Source organism: Mastomys coucha, unplaced genomic scaffold (genome assembly GCF_008632895.1).
Source record: "Mastomys coucha isolate ucsf_1 unplaced genomic scaffold, UCSF_Mcou_1 pScaffold16, whole genome shotgun sequence".
Lineage (NCBI taxonomy): Eukaryota > Metazoa > Chordata > Mammalia > Rodentia > Muridae > Mastomys > Mastomys coucha.
This window is the reverse complement of record NW_022196898.1, coordinates 53,940,300-53,967,815: the sequence shown is the minus strand read 5'-3', so window position 1 is coordinate 53,967,815 and position 27,516 is coordinate 53,940,300. Positions and strand designations below refer to the sequence as shown.

At 40.8% G+C, this 27,516-nt stretch overlaps 2 protein-coding genes across 3 annotated transcripts in view; both read left to right on the top strand.

The window, feature by feature from the left end:
* Atp5pb (ATP synthase peripheral stalk-membrane subunit b) overlaps positions 1 to 11,754 on the top strand; it is a 13,041-nt gene extending 1,287 nt beyond the window's left edge. Inside the window, exons 3-7 of the mRNA XM_031375100.1 lie at positions 2,322 to 2,467; positions 4,381 to 4,544; positions 6,625 to 6,750; positions 10,606 to 10,785; positions 11,366 to 11,754. Of these exons, the coding sequence (XP_031230960.1) occupies positions 2,322 to 2,467; positions 4,381 to 4,544; positions 6,625 to 6,750; positions 10,606 to 10,785; positions 11,366 to 11,443 (694 nt within the window). The 3' untranslated portion in view covers positions 11,444 to 11,754. The remainder of the gene's footprint in view (positions 1 to 2,321; positions 2,468 to 4,380; positions 4,545 to 6,624; positions 6,751 to 10,605; positions 10,786 to 11,365) is intronic.
* An 8,137-nt stretch (positions 11,755 to 19,891) lies between these two features.
* On the top strand, positions 19,892 to 26,533 carry CUNH1orf162 (chromosome unknown C1orf162 homolog). 2 transcript variants are annotated; one of them, XM_031375096.1, is made up of 6 exons: positions 19,916 to 20,103; positions 23,816 to 23,863; positions 24,537 to 24,594; positions 25,141 to 25,235; positions 25,496 to 25,545; positions 25,820 to 26,533. In XM_031375096.1, exons 2-6 carry the CDS (start codon positions 23,827 to 23,829, stop codon positions 25,976 to 25,978), a joined length of 399 nt encoding a protein of 132 aa, XP_031230956.1. In that variant the 5' UTR covers positions 19,916 to 20,103; positions 23,816 to 23,826; the 3' UTR covers positions 25,979 to 26,533. The 2 variants fall into 2 exon arrangements, with proteins under 2 accessions (XP_031230957.1, XP_031230956.1); XM_031375097.1 differs by lacking the exons at positions 23,816 to 23,863; positions 24,537 to 24,594 and having other exon boundaries at positions 19,892 to 20,054.
* The last annotated feature ends 983 nt before the right edge of the window (positions 26,534 to 27,516 follow it).

Below are 27,516 nucleotides of genomic sequence, written 5' to 3'. Positions count from 1 at the left end.
ATTTACTTATATATGTGTGTGTTCGTGTGCTTGCAGAGGCAGAAAAAAAGGTATTAGGTCTGGAGCTGGAGTTAGAGGTGGTTGTGAGGAACCAGCATAGGTTCTGGGAACCATTCTGACCCTCTGAATTCAGAGCAGTAAACACTCTTGACTGTTGGGCTGCCTTTCAGCCCTAAGCTCTTGGGTTGTCATCCAGCTTGTTCTTGAGAGATGTGAATAGTTCATCTAAGTATAGGTGAGGCACTAAAGAAAAATGAAGATACAAAATTTGCAGGGACTGGGTCAGCTGTGCTGTTGTTACTTGTTTTCTGTAGACACAAGAGGGCCTGCGGAAGAGTTTTCAAGTCAGATCACAGTTGGCAGTAATATGAAGGAGCTACATTTAAGGAATATTTGACAAGAAGAGCCACCAGGTTTGGAGATGTTAAAATAGTTTTAAGAAAATGAAAAGAAAGGCTTCAACTGAGATGGCAGAAAGTTCTAAAAATTCTCTCGTGGTATGCTTTGAACCAGTAGGATTCAACCTTCAGCTGATTTTCCAAGTGACATTTGACAATGTCTGAAAATGGTTTTGGTTGCTACCATTCAGCAGCTACAGGGATACTTCTAAACATGCACAGAACCATCTGTCTGCAGCAAAGAATTATGCCGTCCAAATGTCAGTCAGGTTGAAGCTGAGAAACCCTAATTTATATGAAAGGATCTCGACGATGACTTCAGTTTTGAAGCTTGGTGGGGTCATTGATGTTTTAGAGGCACAAAGTGTTACTCAGAAGGAGGACATAGGACTGAGGGAGTAGCTCAATGATAGAAAATCCTGTTAAAGTGCCTGGAGTATAGAGATGAAGAGAATAAAGGAGTGTGAGTTATGAAGTGGGGAAGAATCACCCTCAGAACCTTAAGGAGACTAACTTTGCCTGCAAATGTGAATGAAACACAAAGATTTTATCAGAAACTTAATCAGGCATCAGCATGCTATAATTATTCAAATTAAAAAATGCACCATAGACTGCTTTCATACAAATAATATACAAGTCTGTTAGGCTGGTATAATACAATAGTTTAAGCCTAGAATTGGTAATAGCAAGATCTAATAGTGGAATCTAGATCTCACCATCTCCCTTTCCCATATAACAATAAAATATGGAAAGGTTTTTGTCAGGCAGGCAAAATTGTGAAGGAACTTGAGGGAACTCCAGATGTATATAAGTGTTACCTTAGACCAGAAAAATAGGAACGAATGGGTTAAGGTTCCAAAGATTTATATACAGCTCAAAGATTGAACATAATCAGAATTACTGCAAACTGAGAAGGCCTGTTTTACATAGAGATGAGCAGTCCTCCATCAAAGGGGATATTTTGAATCAAGGTTCTTAATATCAGGTTGCCTATAGCAGAGTTGGCATTTAAGTGACTACTCATGTAGATATGACAAACACTATTCTAAGAATGTTACATAAATTAATAGTCTTCACAATGGTCTTTAAAGTATGTTTTGACCGGGCAGTGATGGCGCATGCCTTTAATCCCAGTACTTGGGAGGCAGAGGCAGGCGGATTTCTGAGTTCGAGGCCAGCCTAGTCTACAGAATGAGTTCTAGGACAGCCAGGGCTACACAGAGAAACCCTGTCTCAAACAAATATAAAGTAATGTTTTATTTCTTACATAAAGAAATCTGAGATTACACAAACTTGAGTTCTAGGGGCTGGTGAGATGGCTTAGGGTTAGATGCCTACCACTAAACCTGACAGGTATACCTGAGTTCTGTTCCCAGATCCAGGTGCTGGTAGAAGAGAAACAACTCCTGCAAGTTGTCCTCTGATCTTCTCATGTGGTAGTGTCCATTGCAAATTTAATACAGTACAAAAAAAATAATAGAAAATTTTTAAAACTTTTAACCCTGAAATTTTTTTTTAAAGATTTATTATGTGTAAGTACGCTGTAGCTATCTTCCGACTCACCAGAGGAGGGCGTCAGATCCCATTACAGATGGTTGTGAGCCACCATGTGGTTGCTGGGATTTGAACTCAGGACTTTCAGAAGAGCAGTCAGTGCTCTTAGCTGCTGAGCCATCTCTCCAGCCCCCCAACCCTGAAGTTTTTTAAATGTGTAAGTAATCCATAATTAGGCAAAGATTCCAGAAGAAGTTTCAAGTGTCTTTTAAGTCACTTCCCTGGACCTTCATATTTCCAGTCTGTTCTCTTTCATTGTGGCAGTAGTAACTCCTCAGTCTTTATCCCCTTCATTGTTTTTGTTAATGGTTCCTGTATTTTGTTTTCTTTGAAAAATTGGTTTTAAATTTGTATAATGTTTGCTTGTAGGGTATTACAGGCAACAAGGGTCTTTCACACAGGACAGCCTCGCCTTGCCCCTCTACCACCTCTTCCTGAATATGGAGGAAAAGTACGTCTTGGACTGATTCCTGAGGAATTTTTCCAGTACCTTTACCCCAAGACTGGTGTAACAGGTGAGCATTGTCAGGTTGTTAGTAATACATTTGATACTGCTAAAATAAGTCAATTCTTTTTCCAGAACTTACTGTGATTCCATATAAACTTTGAAATGAATAGTTTGAGCATTTTCGTTTAGTTTTATAACTTTGTTTCTATTTATTGATATTTAGTAATCATGCTAATTTCTTTGATTTACTGCCAGGCATTGTTCTAGCCATACAATAATGGACTAAGTTAAATGTCTGATATTGTGGAACATTAATAAAAAATTTAAAAATTAGTATCAGAGTAAGATATTACTCTGTCAGATAATAAAGGGAGCTATAAATAAAAATAAAGCAGTAGAGACTATTACAGAAAGTGTGTCGTGTACATATATTTTAAGAACTAGTAGGAACATCTCTCATCAATTGTGCTTCAGAACCACACTTTTTTTATAATAACTGATTTCACTTTTGCTATTTAATACTTGGACATTCCCATGAAAGCTTTTATTATCAAGAATACCTAGAAAAGTGATTTGCAAGGGTGCCTTACCCCCCCACTTGTGGTTGAACTAGATTGGAACTAAGGTTGCTTGGCTGAGTCGGATTTTGGGTTTGTTTGTTTATTTGTTTGTTTTGTTTTGTCTCTATACAATGCCTTTCTTACATGGAACACTGGAAACCCAAAATTTGTTTTAAGCTCTAGATTGCCCTAAAATAGCATTTCCTCATCTGAAATTGGAGAAAATGAGTGTCATCAGATCTTATAAATCATTAATACAATGGGCCCTTCAAAATCCACTCGGTGTGGCAATTAAGACACTGTACATGGTTGCAGAAAGCTGACAAAAAGATCACAAGAAGTTCGGTGCCAATCAGGGCTACATAGCAAGACCGTCTGGAAGGTGTAGGGCCACTTTAGTTCCACACTTTGGAAAAGCAAAGGTCCATGCCATGCTCTAGTGTAAATACCAACTTTTAAGATTTATATTTCTATGCTGGGCGGTGGTGGCACACGCCTTTAATCCCAGCACTTGGGAGGCAGAGGCAGGAGGATTTCTGAGTTCGAGGCCAGCCTGGTCTATAGAGTGAGTTCCAGGACAGACAGAGATATACAAGAAACCCTGTCTCGAAAAACCAAAAAAAAAAAAAAAGATTTATATTTCTATATATGCGAATGTTTTGCCTGCATGTCTATATTTGCACCACTTTTATGCAGTGCTCTTAGAGGCCAGAAGGGGGTGTTGAGTCTCCTGGAGCTGGAGTTACAAGTGTTGTGAGTTACCATGTAGGTGCTAGTTCATACATGGGTCCTTTGCAGAACAACAAATGGTCTTCACCACTAAACCATCATAAATTTCAACTTTTAAAAGAATCTAGAAAGAAAATTATTTGTGTCCTAATTCTCAGAATTTTGGCAATTTAATTCTTTTTTATGTGTATATTTTTAATAATTCCTTTTTGCTGCCTTTTTTTTTTTTTTTTTTTTTTTTTTTTTTTTTTTTTTTTTTTTTTGCATCCTAACTTTTTTGTAAACATAGGCAGAGCATGGGCAGATTTTTGTCCTGTCCCTTGTATCCATCCAACAGGATATGTTGCTGGAGCGATTACTATAGAAAGCAGCTTCGTGTCTTTGTAGAACAGTTCCTGTGTGCTAAGTGCTTCACATTTACATTATTTCTGTTTTATCAGACCTGGGAAGAAGGTACTGTTTTTCCTTTGAGGAAACAGAGTTCAGAGATTATACTGATTTCTGTTTCTGATAGGTTTTAGAGTCGTGATACAGATTTCCTTCAGTCTGGATCTTCTTTCTTTCAGCTCTACATACTAATTAATCTATATGTGTATACTCTGGTTATCATTTTAACTTTGCCTTGAAATAATCAAATGTGAAGTAGGCATAGGCATAACATAAAATATAAAATAACTCTTTGTTTTTCTAGGACCCTATGTGCTTGGAACTGGGCTTAGCTTATATTTTCTCTCCAAAGAAATATATGTGATTACCCCAGAGACCTTCTCTACCATATCAGTAGTGGGGTTGATTGTCTATGTGATTAAGAAATATGGCGCCTCTTTTGCAGAATTTATTGACAAACTTAATGAGGTAAGAATCATAAACTTTACTTCCCACTTCAGACTATAGCAGAAACATCCCAGTTACCTAATATTATTATTTATATGAGTGTTAGAGGGAACGGTATACCAATAAATATAGTTACGTGGCTAAGTCATGTTGCAGTTAGTTAATACTTTGAGATAGAATTCAAATGTACTGAACACTTCCTTAGTCTTTTTTCTCATTTCTAAAAACCAAACTATATTTCATTGTAGCCACTTTTAAGGTTAAAACAAAAAAGTGCATGTATAAAATTGTCAAAGAATAAAGCCTTTTAGAATATGCTTCACATCAAGTATCAACTGGGATATATTTGGAATTAAAAAAAAAAAACTGTGCTTCCATTAATGTTTGTTTGCTTGGTTAGTTGGTGAGGTTGGGGCCCTGGTGAGGACTTATAAAATCAAGGCTGGCCTTGAATTCCCAAGTCCCTTAATGTCCATCTCCTAAGTGATAGAATTTTTTTTAAAGATTTATTTATTATGTGTAAGTACACTGTAGCCGTTTTCAGAAGAGGGCATCTGATCTCATTAAAGATGATTGTGAGCCACCGTGTGGTTGAACTCAGGACCTCCAGAAGAGCAGTCAGCGCTCTTAACCACTGAGCCGTCTCTCCAGCCCAAGTGATAGAATTTTATTTTGACCTTTTGAGACAGGATCTCTGTGTAGCCCTTGCTGGCCTGGTACTCAATTTGTGTACCAGGCTGACTTTGAACTTGGAGACATTCTACCCTGACAATTTCTTTTTTCTTTTCTTTTTTTTAAGATTTATTTTATTTATATGGATATACTGTAGCTGTCTTCAAACATACCAGAAGAGTGCATCAGACCCCATTACAGATGGTTGTGAGCCAGCCACCATGTGGTTGCTGGGAATTGAACTCAGGACCTCTGGAAGAACAGTCAATGCTCTTAACCATTGAGCCATCTCCAGCCCCTTCTGACAATTCCATACATGTACTTTGGTCAGATTCATTCTTCATTACCCTCTTTCTCCCCTCCTATTTTTGTTGAACCTTTTCCTACTTTCATGCTTCTGTTTTTGTTGACTGAGATTTAATAGTGTTGAGCATAGGTCAGGGTTTGTTTATAGAAGCATGGGCAACTTACCAGTGGCTATACCACTGAAGAAAATGACTCCCTCAGTAACCATAACTGCCCAAAGTGAAGGGTGAGACTTCATGACTTCCTGCCCTATCCATGGTTGAATGTGGACAGCTTAATCTTGTACATGTAAAATAACCACAGCCACTATGAATTCATTAGTGCAGTGACCAGGTCATGTCCAGAAAACAACATTTTGCAATGTTCCTATGTCCACTAGCTGCTAGATTCATTCCATTTTTTCTTTGATGTTCCCTGAGCCTTGGAAGAGTATGTTACACCCTTTCAGCCATGTGGAATTTCAAGTAGATTTATAGAACCATGCAGGCATTCCTTCTTGTGGAATAGAGTCAAATCCAATCAGAAAATGGTTGATTACCCCATAATAGTCATAAGAGTATTATACATATTTCCCCTGGCAAGTTCAGTGTTTTATATCTTGAAGAGTTCAGCTCTAAAAAAAATTTGATCACTTTTCTTCCTCTCTCTACCTAGAACCTTCAGGCATTTTGAAAGCCAGCCAGCAGAGAAAAAGCTTCTATCTTACTTAGTTCAAGCTAGACTTCTCTGTCCTGCAACCTCATTGTGGTCATTTCAGCAGTAGGATCTTAACCATCTCATTCTGGTGCTCAGTCAAGAGCAATAGAAATAGACTATTGAGAGCTCTTGGAGCCTCCCTGACCAACAACTTAGTATCTAATTCCTAGCACAGGAATTTTAGTTTAGTAACCTCTGTTCAAAAGGGTTTTAACATAGCTTTTTCATATATCTTTAGTCTGAGTTGACCTTCCTTGGTCTTTTTCATTCATTGATACTATATAACTCTTCTAAAGATTTGTATATTTCCTTCTGTGTTTTTGGTCATGGTAATTTTTATAGATAAGGAATAAAACTGGGGGAGCATAAAAATGACTTTTTTGGTAGCATTAGTGCTTCAACTGACATTGTAATATCATAATCACAGGAAAAAATTGCTCAACTAGAAGAAGTAAAGCAGTCGAGCTTGAAGCAAATCCAGGATGCAATCGCCATGGAGAAGGCACAGCAGGCACTTGTTCAGAAGCGCCATTACCTCTTCGATGTTCAAAGGGTAGGTTTCTTTCTGTAGCGGGACTTCTTCAGTCCTCCCTGTGATAGAGATAAGACATGGAGACTTCTATTATGGTTTAAAGCTTAGACCCAAGGGCAGCCTCCCAGATAGCTCATCTAACTCAACCTCTCTAGCCTACTTATCACCTGTCCCGTGGCTAGCTCTATACCTTTCTCTGCTCCACTTCAGTCCATGTCTGTTCCCTCCATGTCTGCCCTTGATTCTTCCTTTTCTAGAAGCTTTTTCTCACAAGAGCTTTCTTCTCCCTGTAGCAAATCCTCTTAGAAGTTCCACCCTAGTATTCCTGCCTTACCTATTGGCTGTCACCTCTTTATTACAACCAATCAGTAGTGACAACCTCTGATATATTATTAGATTGCCTTTAGGCAAGTGAGGAAGGATGAATATTTACAAAACAGAAAACCCTGTGATAGACCAAAGAAATGATAATACCAGAATCCTGCCAGCACTTCGTTCTCTGCCCATACAGAACTACATTGAAAATACAGAGACATGCCTTCATACAAAGTTTAAAAAAAAAAAAATGTTACCTCAGCAGCAGGTTTCAGTAGTTTCTAAGATAGTATAGTTAATTTGTGGGTATTAAAAAAAAAAAAAAAAAAAAAAAAAAAAAAAAACAACAAAAAAATAGTGTCTGGAATGTAGCTCAACAGTATGTCACTTGCCTTCCATGCTCAAGAAAGTCAGAATACTACCCAAAAAGTCAGAATGTTTTGAAGAATTATTCAAATGGACTTTATTTTATATCGAAAAGAGATTTGACTAGAACTTGGCAATTAGAGTTCATATTTAAGAACTGTTAAATGAAAAAAATACTTCAGACTGTTCTGAAATCAAAAACAGTATACTCTGTAAAAGAACAACACACTTTGAATCCATACAACAGGAAAATAATAAGTTAGAGTTGGTGGGGTGGTGGTGGTAGCACATGCCTTTAGTCCTAGCACTTGGGAGGCAGAGGCAGGCAGATTTCTGAGTTCCAGTCCAGCCTGGTCTACAGAGTGAGTTCCAGGACAGCCAGGGCTACACAGAGAAACCCTGTCTGGGAAAAAACAAACACAAAAAAAAGGTTAGGGCTGATTTTTTTTTTTTTTTTTTTAAAGGTATACACTATCTGAAAAAAGCCAAAGGTGAAATACATTCTCTGCATTTCATACATACATGAGTAAGAAAATCTTAACATTTGCTGTTAGATAACCCAACCCTTAACATTTGTTCAGAAAATATATTTAGAAAGCAGTAGAGCTTTTAATCATACTCAGAGCTTAATTAGATCCTAAAATTATAAGCATGTCAGATTATTTTGCTATTTTCTTTGAGCCCAGTATTTTTTGCCTAATATTTAAAAGTAAGGTGGATACAGAAGTCCTCAAAAGATAATTTTAAAAAGGTAGTTAAGATGTCTCTTGGAATTTATATAAGCACATCACTGGAGCTAAAGAGATCTTTTCCTGATCAATTGGTTGCCATTTCGTCCTATTGACAATGTCCTTTGCCTTACAGAAGCCTCACAGTTTTATGAGGTACCATTTGTTGACTGTTGATCTTAGAGCATAAGCCATTGGTATTCTGTTCAGGAACTTTTCCCCTGTGCCCATGTGTTTGAGGCTCTTCCCCACTTTTTTCTCTATAAGTTTCAATGGATCTGGTTTTATGTGGGGATCCTTGATCCACTTGGACTTTAGCTTTGTACAAGGAAATAAGATTGAATCAATTTTGTATTCTACATGTTGACTGCCAGTTGAGCCAGCACCATTTGTTGAAAATGCTGTCTTTTTTCCACTGCATGGTTTTAGCTCCTTTGTCAAAGATCAAGTGACTATATGGGTATGGGTTCATTTCTGGATCTTCGATTCTACTCCATTGACCTACCTGCCTGTCTCTGTACCAATACCGTGTAGTTTTTATCACTGTTGCTCTGTAGTACAGCTTGAGGTCAGGGATGGTGATTCCCCCAGAAGTTCTTTTATTGTTGAGAATAGTTTTTGCTATCCTGGGTTTTTTGTTATTCCAAATGAATTTGAGAATTGCTCTTTCTGAGTCTATGAAGAATTGAGTTGGAACTTTGGTGGGGATTTCATTGAATCTGTAGATTGCTTTCGGCAAGATGGCCATTTTTACTTTATTAATTCTACCAATCCATGAACATGGGAGATCTTTCCATCTTCTGAGATCTTCTTTGATTTCTTTCTTCAGAGACTTGAAATTCTTGTCATACAGATCTTTCACTTGCTTGGTTAGAGTCACACCAAGGTATTTTATATTATTTGTGGCTGTTGTGAAGGGTGTCATTTCCCTAATTTCTTTCTCAGCCTGTTTATCCTTTGTGAAGAGGAAGGCTACTGATTTGTTTGAGTTAATTTTATATCCAGCCACTTTGCTTAAGTTGTTTATCAGGTTTAGGAGTTCTCTGGTGGAATTTTTGGGATCACTTAAGTATATTATCACATCATCTGCAAATAGTGATATTTTGACTTCTTCCTTTCCAGTTTGTATCCCTTTGACCTCCTTCTGTTATCTAATTAATTGCTCTGGCTAGGACTTCGAGTACAATATTGAATACATAGGAGGAAAGTGAGCAGCCTTGTCTGGTCCCTGATTTCAGTGGGATTGCTTTAAGTTTCCCTCCATTTAGTTTGATATTGGCTACTGGTTTGCTGTATATTGATTTTAAATGGGCCTTGAATTCTTTACTTTTCCAAGACTTTTACCATGAAGGGGAGTTAATAATAATACTATCTTGTCCAAACTATTTGGAATTCTGTAGGCTTCTTGTATGTTCATGGGCATTTCTTTAGGTTAGGGAAGTATTCGTCCATAATTTTGCTGAAGATATTTATTGGCCCTTTAAGTTGGGAGTCTTCACTCTCTTCTGTACCTTTTATCCTTAGGTTTGGTCTTCTCACTGTGTCCTGGATTTCCTGGGTGTTTTGGGTTAGGGGCTGTTTGCATTTTGCATTTTCTTTGACTGCTTTATCAATGTTTTCTATGGTATCTTCTGCCCCTGAGATTCTCTCTTCTCTCTTATATTCTGTTGATGATGCCATCTATGACTCCTGATCTCTTTTCTAGGTTTTCTGTCTCCAAGGTTATCTCCCTTTGTGATTCTTTATTGTTTCTATTTCCATTTTTAGATCTTAGATGATTTTGTTCAATTCCTTCACCTGTTTGGTTGTGTTTTCCTATAATTCTTTAAGGGATTTTTGTGTTTCCTCTTTAAGGGCTTCTATTTGTTTACCTGTGTTCTCCTGTAATTCTTTAAGGGAGTTATTTATGTCCTTCTTAAAGTCCTCTATCATCACCATGAAATGTGATTTTAAATCCGAATCTTGCTTCAGGTATGTTGGGGTATCCAGGACTTGTAGTGGGAGAACTGGGCTCTGATAATGCCAGGTAGCCGTGGTTTCTGTTGCTTATGTTCTTGTGCTTGCCTCTCAACATCTGGTTATCTCTGGTGTTAGTTGGTCTTGCTATCTCTGACTGGAGCTTGTCCCTCTTGTAAGCCTGTGAACCTGTGATCTTATGTGGCAGCACTCCTGAGGAGACCAGCTCTATCCGGGCAGGATTTGGGTATGGAGGGCTATGTGACACCCTTAGCTCAGAGGTGCAGATGGAGACCTCAATGATACTGTCCCCAGTGGCTGCTCAGTTGTTCCTGTGCCCTTTGTGCTCCTGGCAGGTCCCTCTTTGGACAGTTATTGGAACGAACATTGTGGTCTTACCTGTAGGCCTAGGAGTGAGAGCACTCTTGGGAGACGAGCTCTGTCCAAGTGGAATTTTGTAATGGTATTAATTAAATGTAATCTATTTCTTAATTCTCCTCCTCACCCCCAGAATAACATTGCCCTGGCCTTGGAGGTCACTTACCGGGAACGGCTACATAGAGCATATAAGGAGGTAAAGAATCGCCTGGACTACCACATTTCTGTACAGGACATGAAGCGTCGCAAGGAGGAAGAGCACATGATGGACTGGGTGGAGAAGCATGTGGTGAAGAGCATTTCTGTACAGCAGGTACATGATGACCTTTTGTATCTTTTATGGTTGGACCAGAATGCTAGCATTCACATGCTGTATAGTATGTGTGTCTGCACACACAGAATACAGGTTCCCATGGAGGCCAGAAGCCTCAAATCCTATGGAGCTGAACTGATGTGAGTGCTGAGAACCAAACTTAGGTCCTTTGAAAGAGTAGGAAGTGAGTGCCCTGACTCCTGAGCCATCTCTTCAGCCCCAGTTTTTTTCATTATTAATATTTCTGTATTACTAGTGTTTGTTGGTTTGTCTTTTCCCAGGAGCTATTTTTACCCAAACTTAACAGGTAAAAGTGGTTATAACCATTTTTGGCCTTAAGTGTTTTGTAGCTTTTACTTATAAAAACTTTGGACCAGGAAATTTTAGCTCCTAGGATTTATTTCTAAAATAAATTGCATCTACCCAATGTGCTATAATTAATTTTTCTTGTAAATTCATTTAGTAAGCTTTTTACATTAAGCAATAATGGTGGCGTTCTGATCTAGTAGGAAGTACGTTAGAATTGTCTTCTTTCCATGTTCTTGAGAGAACTAACTAGATTTCTCTTTCCTTATTACAGGAAAAGGAGACCATTGCCAAATGCATTGAAGATCTAAAGCACCTTGCAAAGAAGGCTCAAGCTCAGCCAGTTATGTGAATGTGTCTATTTCAGTTGTGATAGCCAGAGAGAGTTAACTTAAATGGGAACTAGTCTATGTGAAGAACTCTTTCTGTATTGCTATCTATTGAATTACAGTATACCTTTTCCTAAGAAATGATCAAGGTCCACTTAGTGGCTTAACACTATTGGCCAGTAAGGTATTTCTGATCCTTGCTCTGTATGTGGAATTGTCTGATCACATTTGAATGAGCAGTTTGTAGCAACTTGTTGCCCAACTGAAATTACCAAGTTATACTTTAACCTTGTAATTAATTAAAACATCCTTCAATAAAATGCTTGAAACAGAATTTTTAAGTTTCATACTCCGAAGTAGCACTTATTATGAGTGAGAATTACATGATTTAAAATAAAATATCTGTGACAGCTGGAGGTAATTTAGTCAGTAAGGGGTTCTTGTCATGCATTCATCAAGATCTGACTTCAGATGCCCAGAACCGTGTAAAAGCTGGGTACAGTAACAAGCATCTGTAATCCCAGAAGATGAGGACAGAATTCCCAGAAGCTTGTGGACCAGGATGGTATACACAGCAGCAAACAAGAAGCAAGGCAAGATAGACAACAAAGCCTGTCTTCTGGCCTTCACACATGAACACACAGCCTCACATGTATATACCTATATGGTGAAAATGTTGTAAATGTCATTGAACTAATTAATACCTTGTCTATGAGATGTTCCAGGAGAAAACATAGACAGTAAGTACTGAGTAAAAACCATGGAAGAATACCAGTATTCAAAGAGATTCAACAGGAATGGAAGAGAAAAAGAATTTTGGAGTCAGTAGACTTAGCAAGGTGGAGTGCTTTATGTAGGAAGGGTCAACAGTAAACAGATTTTCAGATTGAGTAAGAGAAATGAAAAAGTGAATTAAGGTTCATAGTTCAGAGAATTTTTGCTGGTAATTTTTATTGGACTCTAGAATAGAAGGTGACAGGATTTAAAGATAAGTAATTGAAAATTGAACTATGTAAGTGTTCCTTATGTTAAAACAGGGATGATGGGGCTGGAGAGAGGGCTCAGTGATTAATAGCACACACTTATCTTGCAGAGGACTCAAATTTGTCCCCACTCACATTGGGCAGTTGACATCCACCTATAAACTCCACTTCCAGGGTAACTAATGCCTCTGACTTCTGTAAGCATCTATACTCAGGTGTACATAACCGTACACAAACTAAAGCAAAGCCTTTTTTTTTTAATTATGGGCAATACATAAGGGATAAATTTAATCTAGTTTAGGGGCTCATGAATGTCAGATAGTGAATTATATACAGTGGTAGCTAGAGAAGTCCATGTTGTAGAAAGATCCCGTAATACACACACCAATGCCCTAGCCATCACCAAATCTAGTCTGTTTTCTCCAATCCTCATGTTTGGCCTCTGATACTTGACCACATCTTTCTTTTTCTCCATCCCTCCACTGGCCTCAAATATCTATGCTATTTCTCCTATCACTTTCTCAATTTCCTTAGTCAATTCTACTGTCTGTCTGCTTCACTCCCTAATTACTGGGCTTCCTCTTCCAAATCCCATTCTAGGAATTTTACTGCATGTTCTACCTTTATAATAGTACAGGCCCACAACTTTTATCAGGTGTAATACAGATGGTTTCCTTGTCTGTATCACAAACTTAATCAGGATGGCCAGGGTTAAATAAGTAAGGTACAAAATTTCCCCAAATTTCAACAGCTGAACATGGAAGGATTTGGGTTTTATTTGGAATCTTGTGCAGGTTTGGGTGACTCCAGCAAAGTGTCCCCATAAAAAACTCAGATTTTTTTAGACCTGTGTCTATCTCATTAGCACACCACAACCTCCACAAGAGCCTTCCCTGTGAAGGAAGCACTCAGGAGGTCATGCACCAACAGTTACATCCTTTAATCAGTTGGACAGAATTTGTCAGGTAGCATTACCTAACCACAAGGGAGACGTTCCATCTCATCCAAACCATCCATGCAGATCAGGATGATTTCTGGTCCCAGATCTGTACCCAACTGTTCTCACAACCTTTTTGAGTGTTCATAAACACTCCAAATTCAAAGTTAAACTCATCATTTGTGTACAATCCTATGCTCATTCTTCTATGTCCACTATATTGGTCAGTGGATGGATACTGTACAGAAAACTTCCTCTCACCATTGACTAGATGCATCAGATGTCTGCCCTACCTTTTCTTCCCCATAGTCATGGGGAATGCCACTGTCCTGTACCTCATTACTTCCCCTATACATTCTGTAAACCCAACAGTGATCATGTGATTCCTCAGTGATCTCTCTGTGGATTGTCTATAAGGTGTCATTAGTTAAAGGTCTACCATGTGTTTGTTATCCTTACTTCCAAACATATCCCACACCCCTGCCCCTAGGCTCAGCTATGGTGAAACACTGGAATTTCTCTAAGCATGGCTGGGGACGTTTGAGTGGGAACAGCACCCATGGGATCATATTTTTAAATGTTTGGTACCCAGTTGGTAGAACTGCGAATGATTGGAGCCTTGTTGGAGTAGGTGTGTCCCCGGGCATGGACTTTGAGGTTTCAGAAGCCTGCACCAGGTCTAGTCTTGCTCACTCCTGCTCTCTCCCTCTCCCCACTCTCACACTCTCTCTTCCTAAAACTTTGGAATCATATACGAGCTCTCAGTTACTGTTCAGCACCATGCCTGCCTGCCTGCCTCTTCTCTTCTCCCCAACACAATTGATGGTCATGGACTAATCCACTAAAACTGTTAAGTAAGCCCCCATTTAAGTGCTTTCTTATAGAAGTTGTCTCTTCACAGCAGTAGAACAGTGTCTGAGACAGTGGCCACATGAGGATTGTAGCTTGAAAAGCAAATTGGAAATAAATGCAACTTGAACATTTTCTCTGAAGCTTTTCCCAACAGACCCCTTCCTTTCCTCATTGAGTAACCTAGCCTCTTGTTTTTTCTTTTGGGTCCCAATCAACAGTCTATAAATCTTTAACATAGTATTTACAACATTCTGTTTTGCAGGCACAGTCTGGAACACTGTTTTGTAGAACAAAGATATCCATAAGATTGCAAGATACCTTAAAAGCTATGCCCTGCTCACTGACCCACCTTGCAGAGCTTGGGACAGTGTCTGTTTAATACTTGTTTGGTTACATAACTATCACTCTTTAAGTCTTGAGCTTCCGCTGCTGTTCCCTTCTTGGGCTCTCAGTCTTGCCACCGAGTACTCTCTCTGGTCATCTATGTTTTTGTTCTTGTTTCTGCTGCCCCTCTCCTGAACACCTGTCAAATCTCTTTGTATCTCACCTCTCTACCCCTGCCTTTTTAGTCCCTGATGCCCTCAAATGGGTTTCTGCAGGGATTCGAACTGGCCTACTCATGTCCTAGGCACTTTCCAATCTGTTTTTGCCTCAATTTTAGTGACTGCTTCATACACCCATCTCTCTTACTGTACAGACAAAGGTTCCAAGGGATTACCTCTTCTTGCTTCTTCAGCTTCATTCATTCTCAAGTCTTTGATCTTCCTGCACTCCTTCCTAGCACTTTCAAATGGCCTGTTATTTGAACATTCCCTCCCTCCTATTCTGGAATAACACTGACTCTCACTTCAGTCAGTATCACCGTTTTCAGAAGCTTCCCTGTGTTAGGGATGCATGTAAGGGACTCTGCTCCATCACAACACGTGGAATCATTTGCCTCCTGTACGCCAACAACTTCTTACTTTCGGAAAGCTTCACAAAGATAGGTGAAAGCCAATTTTTGCCCCCTTTCTTATCCTCAGTTTAGAACAGCACATGTTGTGGGCCACAGATATTTAGTGGATAAAGGCACATGTCATCTAGCCTGACAACCTGAGTTTGATTCCTGGGACCCACAAGGTGAAAGGAGAGAACCAACTCCCACAATCTCTCCTTTGATCTTAACACACTATAGTATATAAAAAATAAATTTTACATTTAAACCACTTAAAAGAGTGGCAGATTGCCCTGAGCCGATGTTCAGTCAGTCAATAAGTGAGTAAAAATAACACTTGCTGTGTTTTAATCCCCATGTCCTTCAGTCCTATTATAGCTATGGTTCTTTGCTGTTCCTTTTGCCTGTGTCCTTACTAACCGACGCACAGGGTATCACCATTACCCCCAGCTTATTTCTAATTTTTTTTTTAAGATTTATTTATTTTATGTGTATGAGTACACTAGCTGTACAGATGGCTCGCTCCGGCCCCGCCTCAGGCATAGTATGCTGTAGGTGTCTTCAGATGTACCAGAAGAGGGCATCAGATCTCATTATAGGTGGTTGTGAGCCACCATGTGGTTGCTGGGATCCGAACTCAGGACCTTCAGAAGAGCAGTCAGTGCTCTTACCCACTGAGCCAACTCGCCAGCCCTGCTTATTTCTTTGTCTCTGTCTCCACAGCTTTTCTATGACATGATATAATCTTCCCTAAAAGTGTATTTTCAGGGAAAAGTGTATCCCAATCAAAATTTCCATGTAGAAGGGAGGGCCTTGCACTCTTCCACCCTGAGGAGCCACTGATAACTGATAGATTCTGGGGAAGGAAACTCAGTTGTCAGTATGCTTGACTTTGCTCCAGTGGACTGCCCCATACCTATGGGAATATGAACACAAATTAGACTAGAAGGTTATTTTAAGAAAAGGGGGTATGAAGTTGAGAAGGGGTGGGTTAGGGATAAAAGAGATGACCAAAATTGCAGCCCCTTAGGATGAAGAACAACATGAACTAACTAGTACCCTCAGAGCTCCCAGGAACTAAAACTCCAACCAAAGAGTACACATGGTGGGACTCATGGCTCCAGCAGCATATGTATAGCAGAGGATGACCAAGTCGGTCGTCAATGGAAGGAGAGGCCCTTGGCCCTGTGAAGGTTCTATGCCCCAGTGTAGGGGAATGCCAGGGCCAGTAAGCAAAAGGGGGTGGGGTGGTGAGCAGGGAGAGGGGGAGGGAACGGGTTTGTTCTTGTTTTTTATGGGGGTTTTTTGTTTTGTTTTTGGAGGGGAAACTGGGAAAGGAGATATTGTAAATAAAAAGATTTCCTTGACAGGGATCTATGCAGTCTTTGTGGTATATACTTATAGCCCACACTGGCTCCACTCAACCTTCATAAGCAGAAGCCCTGATTACAGCCACAGTTGTCATCCAGACCATGAGCTGAGGACATCTAGAGCATGATACACATAAAATAAAGCCTGAGGAACAGCACCAACCAATGGAACTTGTAAAAAGTTGCTTCCAAAATCTGTTCTGCATTACTAACTGTGGCATAAAACACTTTGGTTTTGTTACAGAGAACTGTTGGAACAGTTTGTATTTGAAAAAGAGGGAAAAAAGAGAAAGGCTTGACTTTACAAGACTCAACAAGATACGTGAAAATGTGTGTGGAAATAAAAATTAATTTTTTTGTAGAAAAAAAATATATCGTATGCATATATGAAACTCTCAACAAGCACACATTTTAAAACTCTTGAGCTGCAGAAATGTCTCAGCAGTTGAGAGCACTGACTACTCTTCCAGGAGATGCAGGTTTAATTTTACCTCAGAACCCATATGGCAACTATCGTTCAATTCCCAACACCCATATGGTGGTTCACAATTGTTCACTATTGCGTGGACTTTTAAAAACATACTTTCTCTTTCTTGGGAGCTCTCCCCCAAGATCCCAGCTATGCACCGAGAACAGCTGCTGCCATGTCACCATCTCATTCAGTCTGGCAAGTAGTCAGCTGGCAACTGACCCTGGCTGCCCACTCTCTTCTCCTGCCCACTGTGGCCCTGAGGAAGGAAAGCAATAGAGACTTTTGTTATTTTAAAACTGACCTAATAATTCAGTGGCTGGGTGAAGAATTTCCTATTCTAATCTTTTTTTTTTAAAGATTTATTTATTTTTTGTTTATGAGAACACACTGTAGCTGTACAGATAGTTGTGAGTCTTCCCAGCCTGGTTGTTGGGAATTGACTTTAGGACCGCCGCTCACTCCAGCCCAAAGATTTATTATTATAAATAAGTACACTGTAGCTGTCTTTAGACGCACCAGAAGAGGGCATCAGATCTCATTCCTGGTGGTTGTGAGCCACCTTGTAGTTGCTGGGATTTGAACTCAGGACCTTCGGAAGAGCAGTTGGTGCTCTTACTTACCCTCTGAGTCATCTCACCAGCCCCCTATCCTAATCTTAACAGTAGCCTTTTCCATCCTCCTTGGCCTCCGCCCATGGCAGAGGCTACATTCTATAGGTGCCCCGAGAGACCTACATGTCTGCCACTTCCTATCCACTCCACAGCCTGGTCCGAATCCACAATCCTCCCTGCGTCCCCTTCTCTTCCTCCTGGGACCCAGAAATCCCACCTTTTTCTCTTCACCTAGCAATTAGCTTCTGCCATCTTTACTGACATAATCAAGAAACAATTAAGGAACCAGATTTCAGTATCAGCTCCTGCCCCTACAGTTCATAACTTCAGTTCCAGGGACTCTTCACAAGGTATGCATGTGATACACAGACATCTATGCAGGCAAGACATCTATTTATAAATGTTGTTAAATGCAATCACATAGCACACGAAGGCCAACATAGAGTTCACATATATTACACATATTAGATTTTAATGAGGCTGAAAATTCCTTTCATCCATTGGCATTGGCTATGGTAATGTCATAGGGTAGAACGTTACATGCTTGCAATGACGTCAGGGTAAATAAACCCACTGCAAAAGTGTAGCACATATATCTTATACAGCAGCACATAGGACTTGAAAATGAGGAAACAGCTTGTGATACTGTAGCTTTGGCCACGATGTTAGACTGTACTACTTAGAAAGTTTACTCTAGAATAAAATGCTGTTTGTGCTGGTGGCAACCTCAGTCAGCTCATATTTCTCAAATCTGCCCCCTCTCCTCTCCAAAAAGGTCTGGTTATGTAGCCCAGGCCCTCAAGCTTGGAAATCCTCCTGTCTCAGCCTCCTGAGAACGAGATTCATAATATACCACCCCATCCAACTCTCTTGATTGCATCTGGAGACCGTACCTAGTGAGTGATGCATACCATCTAGATGTATGTGAATACAGTCTCATCTTCACTCAATGAAACCTTATGACTGCACACAGGTTTAAATGTAAAGACCTCCTATACTCTGGCTCCAGCCCATCTGTGTTACTCTTTATTGCTTCTCCTCCTACCAGTGCCCACTCCTACACCATTGTCAAGATCCCAAACACACTGCCTAATCCCATCCTCCAATCCATGGGTGGTATGGCATCTTCCTGATACTATTTTACTAATAAGTGCTTATAAATAAGTGAATCTTCTGTTCCCTCCAAAGGTATTTCAATGCTCTGTTTAATGTTGACACATAACTCTTCATTTTTCAGCATCATCTCCTTAATCAGGCCAGATGGAATTATAAAGTCCTTGCTGATGGCGCTGAGGTCAGGCTGGTGTCAGTAGCTTCAGGGAGGTTAAATAATAAACTCTTCCCTAGAAGCAAACTTTGCTTGGTCTTCTGGCGTTCATATGTGAGGATGTATACCAATCCCCCTGATGGCTTACAGGATCTTTAAAACCGTGGCCCAGGGCGCTGCTATGGCTCCCTTGGTAGAGTGCTTGCCTAGCTTTTATGAAGATCTGAGTTTAATCCCAGCACCACACAAACCAGGCATGGGGGTTCAGGCAGTGATCCTAGCATTCAGGAGGTGGAGGCAGGAGGACCTGGAAGGCAATATCATCCACAGCAGGTGGAGACCAGCCTAGTCCCGGAGAGAAGAGAGCCAATCTTTTTTTTAAAAAAACTTTTATTGCATTATGATGAGAAAAGTTACATGATTTCAATTTATCTGAATTTGTTAACATTTAAAAACATTTTTAATTAAATAGAATTGAATCACATTCTTGTTTCCCTTTTGTACACTGCTCCTCTTATAGACCCCCCTTCAATACCTACAATATCTTTTTTGTCATATTCCTTAAAATTTATAAAATATTATAACAATAAAAATAAGTATTATAAAAGTTGTTTGATATAAACAACAATCAATTTAACAGTCTTATGTAGATGCTCATCTACAGCAATAGTGAAAATACATTTCTCTCAATATAAATTTTAAATAACTCCAAACATATTAGCTGTATGCTTAAATATAATACATCACTACTAGTATTTTCTTAAATGAACATGAATATATAGTCTTTTTGTGTGCGTTGTATTTAGTAGAGTTTAAAATCTTGGCTCTTACTGTGGTACAAGCCCAAAATAAGAACAATTTTTAGACATTGGGTTTCATTGTAATAAGGCTGTACTTCAATGACCCTCACATCACCAAAGGATTTTACCTCCATCATAGATAAGCTGAGAGTTGATAGTTCTGCTGCACCAAGAAGAAAAGAGCCAATCTAAAGAGAGGGAAAGAGGGAAAGGAAAAAAATACCATTGGCCTCAAAGAGGAAGTCTGTGCCCTGGAGGTTTAACATATCTTTGCGACACAGCTTGAGGGTGACAGTGGCAGTGGGAGTAAACTTTTGTTTCATCATTTCTGAAAACCAAGACTAAGAACAAAAAAGTCAAACGCTCAGTCTCGCAGCTGCATCTTATGACTGGAGTCTTTGTGGCGAGGTAAAGACCCTTGTAATCCAAACTAAATAACTGCTCGTCAAAGGACATTGTAAGTACTTAGTGGTTTCTGATGTTTTTCTTATTTGGGTTGGGGAGGGGTTACATTGAATGGCTGTGTAGCTCAGGTCTCATAGTGTGGAGTGTGAGTCTCTCATGCCAGATCAAACTGCAAAGAGCAACGTTTCTGGTTCAACTTTCTGCTTCTGTCAAATGCTTGGATTATTGTAATTCTCTTTTGGGATTAAAAAGTGTGTGTGTGTGTGTGTGTGTGTGTGTGTGTGTGTGTGTGTGTGTGTGTGTGTGTACATACCAAAAACAACTTTCAAGTCAGCTCTTTTCTTCCACCTTTGCATGGAATTTAGGAAACTCAGGTTTTCAGAGTTGGGGATGTGCCTTTACCTGCTGAGCCACCCCTCTTGCCCTTGTTTTGTTTTGTTTTTGTTTTGTTTGTTTTGTTTAGACAGGGTCTCACTTCGTACCCCTGACTGGCCTGGAACTCATGCTCTCCTTAAATTTCAAGCGATCTGCCTGCCCCTGCCAACTTGTGGGATTAAAGATGTAAACTCACCATGCCAGGCTCCCTTTGAATTTTTTAGACAGATCCTGTGTAATCCAGGCTAGACTTGACTTTATGGCAATTCTCCTGCCTCCGGCTCTCCAGTTAGTGCCACCACACCAGGCTAGATTGTTGGTTTTGAAGGTAAAGGTTGTGTTTTTGTCATCTGGATTTGTAAGTAGTTGTTTCTCTGGGGTGTTGTCATACAACTTAGTCTGTCACAGTAAGGTAGCCTAGGATTCTTTATGTGATAATATTTCCTTGGTTTGCTTTTTCATATAGAACCACTCCTGCATAAGCAGAGGTTATCAGTACCTCTAAATGTAAGGTCTAGTGGAAATTCACACTCCTCAGTAAGAATACATTTCAATACTTTTTATTTTATAGAACATATAAATGTATGCTATAATAAAATACAAAATATGCTAATATTTTTTGGTGTTCTACAGTGAATATCATTGACTATTTTATTTTATATTGAGACATGTTCTCCTTATTCATAGTGACTGGCCTGGCCTAGAATTCACTATGTAGGCCAGGTTGATCGCAAATCCACAGACATCAATCACTTGCTTATGCCTCCCAAGTGCTGGGATTAAAAGCATGTACCACCTTCACATAGCCAACATAAATTTCAAAAGGAACCAAGGAGTGATAGAAAAATTGTTACCCTTGCTCATTCTGCATGGACCATGGTCTTCCTGTTCTCACAGTTCAGACTTTGCACAGAAGTTTCTTGTCAGCACTTTCCTTTTGATCTGACAGTGACAGACATGAAAATGCTGAATGGTGAGCTATGGTATAATACCGCCTTGCTACTGGTTTAATGACACTAGGGACAGAATCCTTCTTAAATCTCCCCCCATATCTAAGGGTAGGATATTCATTTATAAAAGCTGACTGGTTAAAACATGTAAGCCACTTATGGCATTCTTCTGTCTAAGTAAATCACCTCAAGATTCAGAAGATTTATAGAGCCCCCTCCTTTTTTAAATTATGGGTTTGTATAAATATGAATTAAAGTTGTGGCCACCAAAAAGTAACCAAAGTTGTAGCTGAAATTTTATACACAAAAGTGCCTGTCTCACTGTTAGTTATTAAAAAACATCGGAAAACATTTGTACAAGCATGGAACTAATTAAGAGAGTCCAGTGTCAGGGATCAAGAGATGGCTCAGTGTTTAGGAGCACTGACTGCTCTTCCAGAGGACGCAGGTTCAATTCCCAGCAACCATGTGGCAGCTCACAACCATCTGTAACTCCAGTTCTCACCCTCACATAGACATGCATACAGACAAAACGCTGATGCACATAAAATAAATAAATAAATCTTAAAAAGAAGAAGAAAGTAAGTCAGTCTGATCGGTCTGAACTGGGTGGTATGCTTTCACACGGGTCTGCTTGCCAGTTTCAGTTCTTTCTGGCCAACTGTTACTTGGAAATATAGAGAACTTCCAGAAATAAGCAGTCCTATGTGTTGAATAGCTTTTATCATGATAATATCGATGGGATTACTCTGTTTTATTTTAGTTTTGAAGCCAATCCTCTCCTTGTGCTACTTTCTAAAATAAACTTCCCAGATATGGCATGTGTAAGAAAAACTACTATCTGTACTACCCAGGGGTTGAGGCTCTCTTGTTGGTCTTCGACATCTGAACAGCATCTCACGAAGTGTCTCCCACAAACACGCTGAGGAGGCCGCTGCTCAGAAAGGCCTATCACCACTAAAAATGTTCTACAAGGGGTTTAGAAATATGCAAGAATGAACATAAAATGCTGAGCACGAGAGAGATCTGGCCTTGCATGGAAGCGGTGTTTTAGGAAGCTTTAATAAAGCACATGGTGTGTGGTTCAATGGAACCTGCGCAGCTAGCAATGTGCTCTAGGGGTCCAGGTGATGGTACTTTCCTGCCTTCTTTTTTTTTTTTTTTTTAAAGATTTATTTATTTATTATATGTAAGTACACTGTAGCTGTCTTCAGACGTACCAGAAGAGGGTGTCAGATCTCATTATGGGTGGTTGTGAGCCACCATGTGGTTGCTGGGATTTGAACTCATGACCTTCCAAAGAGCAATCGGTGCTCTTCCCCGCTGAGCCATCTCACCAGCCCACTTTCCTGCCTTCTAGATGCATTACAGTTTTATGGTTTGCCTGGATGTAATCTGAGCACCACATGCTGTCTGGTGCCCAGAGAGGCCAGAAAATGATGTCTAATCCCTTGGGATGGGCGGTTGTGGGCTGCCTGCCGCGTGGGGGCTGGGAATCATACCTGGGTCCTCTGGAAGAGCAGCAAGTACTCTGATCCACTGAGCCATCTCTCCATCTCATCGTTGCATTCATTTCAGTAATCCCTGTTCAGTGACAAGCATACGTGTCTGAAGAGCCACCACATCTTTAAAGTAACATCACCAGGTGTGCCAAAGCCACACAGGTGTACTGCATTCGTTGGTGGCCCCCAAGGTGCTGGATTTTTGCTTTATGTTTTTGAGCAATTGAATTGGTGAGTGAGAGGGAGAGGGGGAAAGACTGGGTCTTATGTCACCTAATAGCTAGGAGTTTTCTTGATTTTAGGTTTTGTTTTGTTTTGTTTTGTTTTTTTTGTTTTGTTTTGTTTTGTTTTGTTTTGTTTATATATATATATTTTTTACAAATGTGCCTGAGTGTTTTTCTGCCTGGATATATTATGCATGCAGTACTAGTGCTGGAGAGAAGATGGTGCCAGATACCCTGGAACTGGACTTTAGATAGCTGTGAATTGCCATGTAGGTGCTAGGAACTGAACGCTGCTCCTCTAGAAGAGCACCAAGTGCTGTTAACCACCGACTCATCGTCTCTCTAACCCCTTATTTTTGTTTGTTTTGTTTGCGATAGGGTCTCATGTAACAGAGGCTAACTTGGAATTTACTACATAGTTGAGGTTGACCTTGAACTCCTGATCCTCCTACTTCCACCTCCCCCTTGTTTGGGACTAGAGACGCTTGCGACCACACCCAGCTGCTGATTATCTCAAAGCATAGAGTAAATGCTAGGCTAAAGGGTTCCGAGGTAACTTCTCTGGTCATTGACTATGTCCAGGTGAACAAAGTACCAATGACACATCACTGCATCTCCATAGAGGGATTAGCCCATTCTGAACCACGCCCCATTGAATGCACTGCCACGCCCCACCTCCAGACCAAGCTAAAAAGTACCTGTTTTATTCTCAGGAGAAGACAGCATGGGATCTACTTCCTCCACACCTAAATCCAGAATCAGTGAGTTTGGGACAGAAACCATTTCCCTGGGTGCTTACTGTGAATCAGTAAAAGAAGGAGTTGTGTTGAAAGCCACATGGGGAACAGGTTGGCCAGAGTGTTTCTGAGCTAGAAGAATTCAAGTGCACCATGCTGCAGAAGTCAGTGCCCAAGGAGTAGAAAAAAGGAATCAGAAAGACCCGACCTGTCCTCCAAATTGAGTAGATCAGCTGGTAGTTTATGAACATCTAGTTCATGTTTCTTCTTGCTCCTCTCCCTGTGGGTTAGACACTAGAAAACACATGCGCACGCACACACTCATACGTACTGGCAGTCAGGAGAAACTAGGGAAGTACCTGCTGAAGTCAGAACCACATCTCCCCAGGACTTCCCACTACACCTCTGCCCCTTTCCTTTGTAAACCATGTCAAGTATGGCTCTACTTCTCATTTTAAAGGTCTCAGATGGCATGTAGCTCAGTGGTAGAGGGCTTGACCTGGTATGCAAAAAGTCCTGGGTTCACTCGCCCAGCCTTGGCAAAAAGACTCGCTGTTCTCCCCTCTGCAGAGCTGTAGCCAGCTTGCAAGTTCCCATGGGTAGTGATAGAGCTTGGGGTCTTATCGTAGAGGGATGGCAGGAGTAGGGCAGAGATACTGATCCCCACCGAAACTGATACCTTCCATGTTCTCTGCAGGCACATTCTCCACGGCAGCCCCAGTGACCAGCTCTACACCCCATTCCTTCAACCCCAAGTAAAGGAACACATTTATCTGGTCCTTGCAGCATTTCCAGTTCATTGGGGGTTTTGTTGTTGTTGTTGTTGTTGACCATTTTGTCTTGGGGCCTTACGAAGGACAAAATGAGTGGGAGAAGAGATCAGGAACAGTGAAAGGACTCAGTGTTTGATCTTAGGAGTATAGTTTTGTTCTGTTCTGTTGGCAGGGCAGGGGAGGGGAATTGAGCATTTCTCATAACATAGCCCAGGCTGGCCTCCACACTGCCACAATCTTCCTGGCTTCGCTTCCCAAGTGCTGGATCACAAGCAGTATGAACTCGATGTTGCCCAAGATTTGAGAGATTCTCACTCCATACTTCACACAGTGCTGGGGTGTGGAGTGTTAGGGAAGGGATTGGGAGAAAGTCTCATGACTGGGGACCCCCAAAAGCAAAATGTCTCTTTCTCTAGCCGTGGGTGGGAACAAGTCCTACATAAGAAAGTTAAGCCTGGCTTTCCGGAAAGGCTTCAAGGGGCCTTCTGTCAGCAGGTCATTGACTCCCTTTTCTTTCTGCTAAAACAGAAAGGAACACATCATCTTGGCCTTTTTCGCCGGGGTTCTGCTGACACTGCTCCTTGTGGCCCTTATCTTCCTCATTGTCAAGAGCTGCAGAAAATGTGAGTGGTCTCTGTGAGAGGAGCCTTCTCCTGCTATCTCTGAGAGTAATGGGAGCAGTGAGTGCTGGGGAAGAGGAGGGAAGGTCTGCTCGGCCGCCCTCTTTGCAGATCAGCCCCAGAGGCCCTTCCCTGCTCCTCCTTGTTGCTCTCCACATCCCCACACCCCAACCCACTAACCTTCACCCAAAGCGAGAGGCTCCCCACTCCTCCAGACTCCATCTCACTATGGACAACCCTCCTCTTCTTTGTGTCTGCTGCAGGTTACTCCAGTGCCCAGAGCCAGGACCCTCATTCAGAGCCTCCCATCAAAGTAAGACCATGTGCTGTTTGAGGGGTGCAAGAGGGGGATTGCGTGTGAGGAAGGTGGTACACCAAATTATTTAGGGGAGTTGATTTACTCTGTCTCCTCTCTATCCTGTATTGTGGACTGGAATATTGATATCACTTTCTGGACTCTGGGCAAGTAGTTCTTTTATGAGTTCTACTCTCTTTCAGTCCCTACTTTTCAGTTTCCAGGTCACTTTTAAAGAGACATCTTTTGCCTCAAATTAAATTAACTTGTTTCTCCTCTTTCTCCTCAAAAGCTGTCATCTGTATCAAAGGAGTCACTCACGTATGCCAGCATGACTTTCAAGCCCTCAGAAGACAACGGCAATGACTTTACTAGAAACCACTCCTCCGGCTTGGACCACACCGTTTATTCTCAGATTAAAGTGACAGACCCATATCCACCTCTCCAGTGAGGCTGAATGCAGGATCTCAGCTCAGCTCCTTCGACATGTTGCTTTCTGATTTTGTTTTGAATGTTTGCTTTTGTTGTTTTCTACAAACCTGGGACCACAGTCTGAGTAAAGCTGCAGCTGGGGTGGTTTAGTCTTGATCTAGTGCAGTTGTCATCAGTCATAAGGACCAGTGGTTAGTGACAGTCCCCACCAGAGGAAAGGTGGCGGTGCTTTCACTCTGACTGGCAATGGCAGCCCCTTGAGGGACGACACCCCTAAACCTTTCCAAAGGGGGTATAGAACTCGATAAAGAAATGCCTGATGATAACCAGGAGGACCTAACTCTAATGAACAGTTGAAGATTTTCAAGTAATGGCAGACCTTCCCCCAAGGTCGGTCCCTTCATCTTCTCCAGAAATCAAGACCAGAATTCTAAAGCCAACACAAAGTCCGGATGATATAAAACACTACTAAAATGTGGGTTTCTATCTCCTTTGTATGGCATTAGAGATATGTGTGACAACCTTGGTTGAGAGCCAGAAGTAGAGATTAAACATGTTCATTTATTCCCCAAAACAAATGGACAAACATATAGACTGCCCCACTAAAAAAAATCAGCAAGATTCTTTTTAATTAGGTACGCTTACTCTAAAATGTAAGTGCTAAGCAAGAAGAAAATATTTATAAAATAAACCTGAGGGCTGATGAGATAGATAAGGAAGGACATTTGCTACCAAACCTGACAATCTGAGTTTAGTCCTGGAACTCACATGGTGGAACTCTGGAGAGGACTGACTCCTGAAAGTTGTCCTCTCACAACTTTACTCTGTGGTGTGTGTGCATAACCTAGTACACAAGCACACACACAAACACATACACACACACACACACAAATAATTAATATGTACATACATACATACATACATACATACATAGGAACCTATAGCTATTGTGGCATCATTAAGACATATGCAAGCCCAAGCATGGAGAGATGAGTTGGGTGCACAGTCCCTCCCCTAGCTGAAGAATTATTAGCAATTTTTAGATGCTGGGAAACAGCCAGTTTTCTCCAAGAATATAGTCCCTGGTAAATTGACTATGTATAAATTCAATATATGACCCCTGGGCAAGACTGAAACTGGTCAGGAGCAGAGTGAGAACACTTTTGGGGTGGAGTGGGGGTGGGGGTGTTTGTGACTCAAAGAAGAAGAAAGACCACGAGGAAGCACACAAGGATGACATCTAGACTCTCGCCCTTTCCCACAGCCTGCTAAGGGGCTTGCAGTTCCCTCCCTATAGAAAGGAGTTGGGGCAGAACCTGAACTATGCTCATCAAAGATGTTTCAAGAGCCCTGATCTAATCTGACAAGATACATACTGAATCTGATCAACACCCAATCTGCACTCCAACCCTGTTCAGATGGGAGGCAGGGGGGGGCACTCAAGGATTCTAGAGACCGAGGCTGAGTGAGGCTGGGCTTACTCCTCCTTAGAAGGGAGCATGGTATATCAAATTGTGTGCTTCTGGGACTAAGGAAATACCTCCTTTAATGAAAGGC

Bases quoted from the DNA above. Each gene is read 5' to 3' on its own strand.
- CUNH1orf162 (XM_031375096.1), top strand. From the start codon at position 23,827: ATGGGATCTACTTCCTCCACACCTAAATCCAGAATCA. The intron at 23,864-24,536 runs GTGAGTTTGGGA...TGTTCTCTGCAG, and splicing joins CACACCTAAATCCAGAATCA to GCACATTCTCCACGGCAGCC. The intron at 25,236-25,495 runs GTGAGTGGTCTC...TGTCTGCTGCAG, and splicing joins TGTCAAGAGCTGCAGAAAAT to GTTACTCCAGTGCCCAGAGC.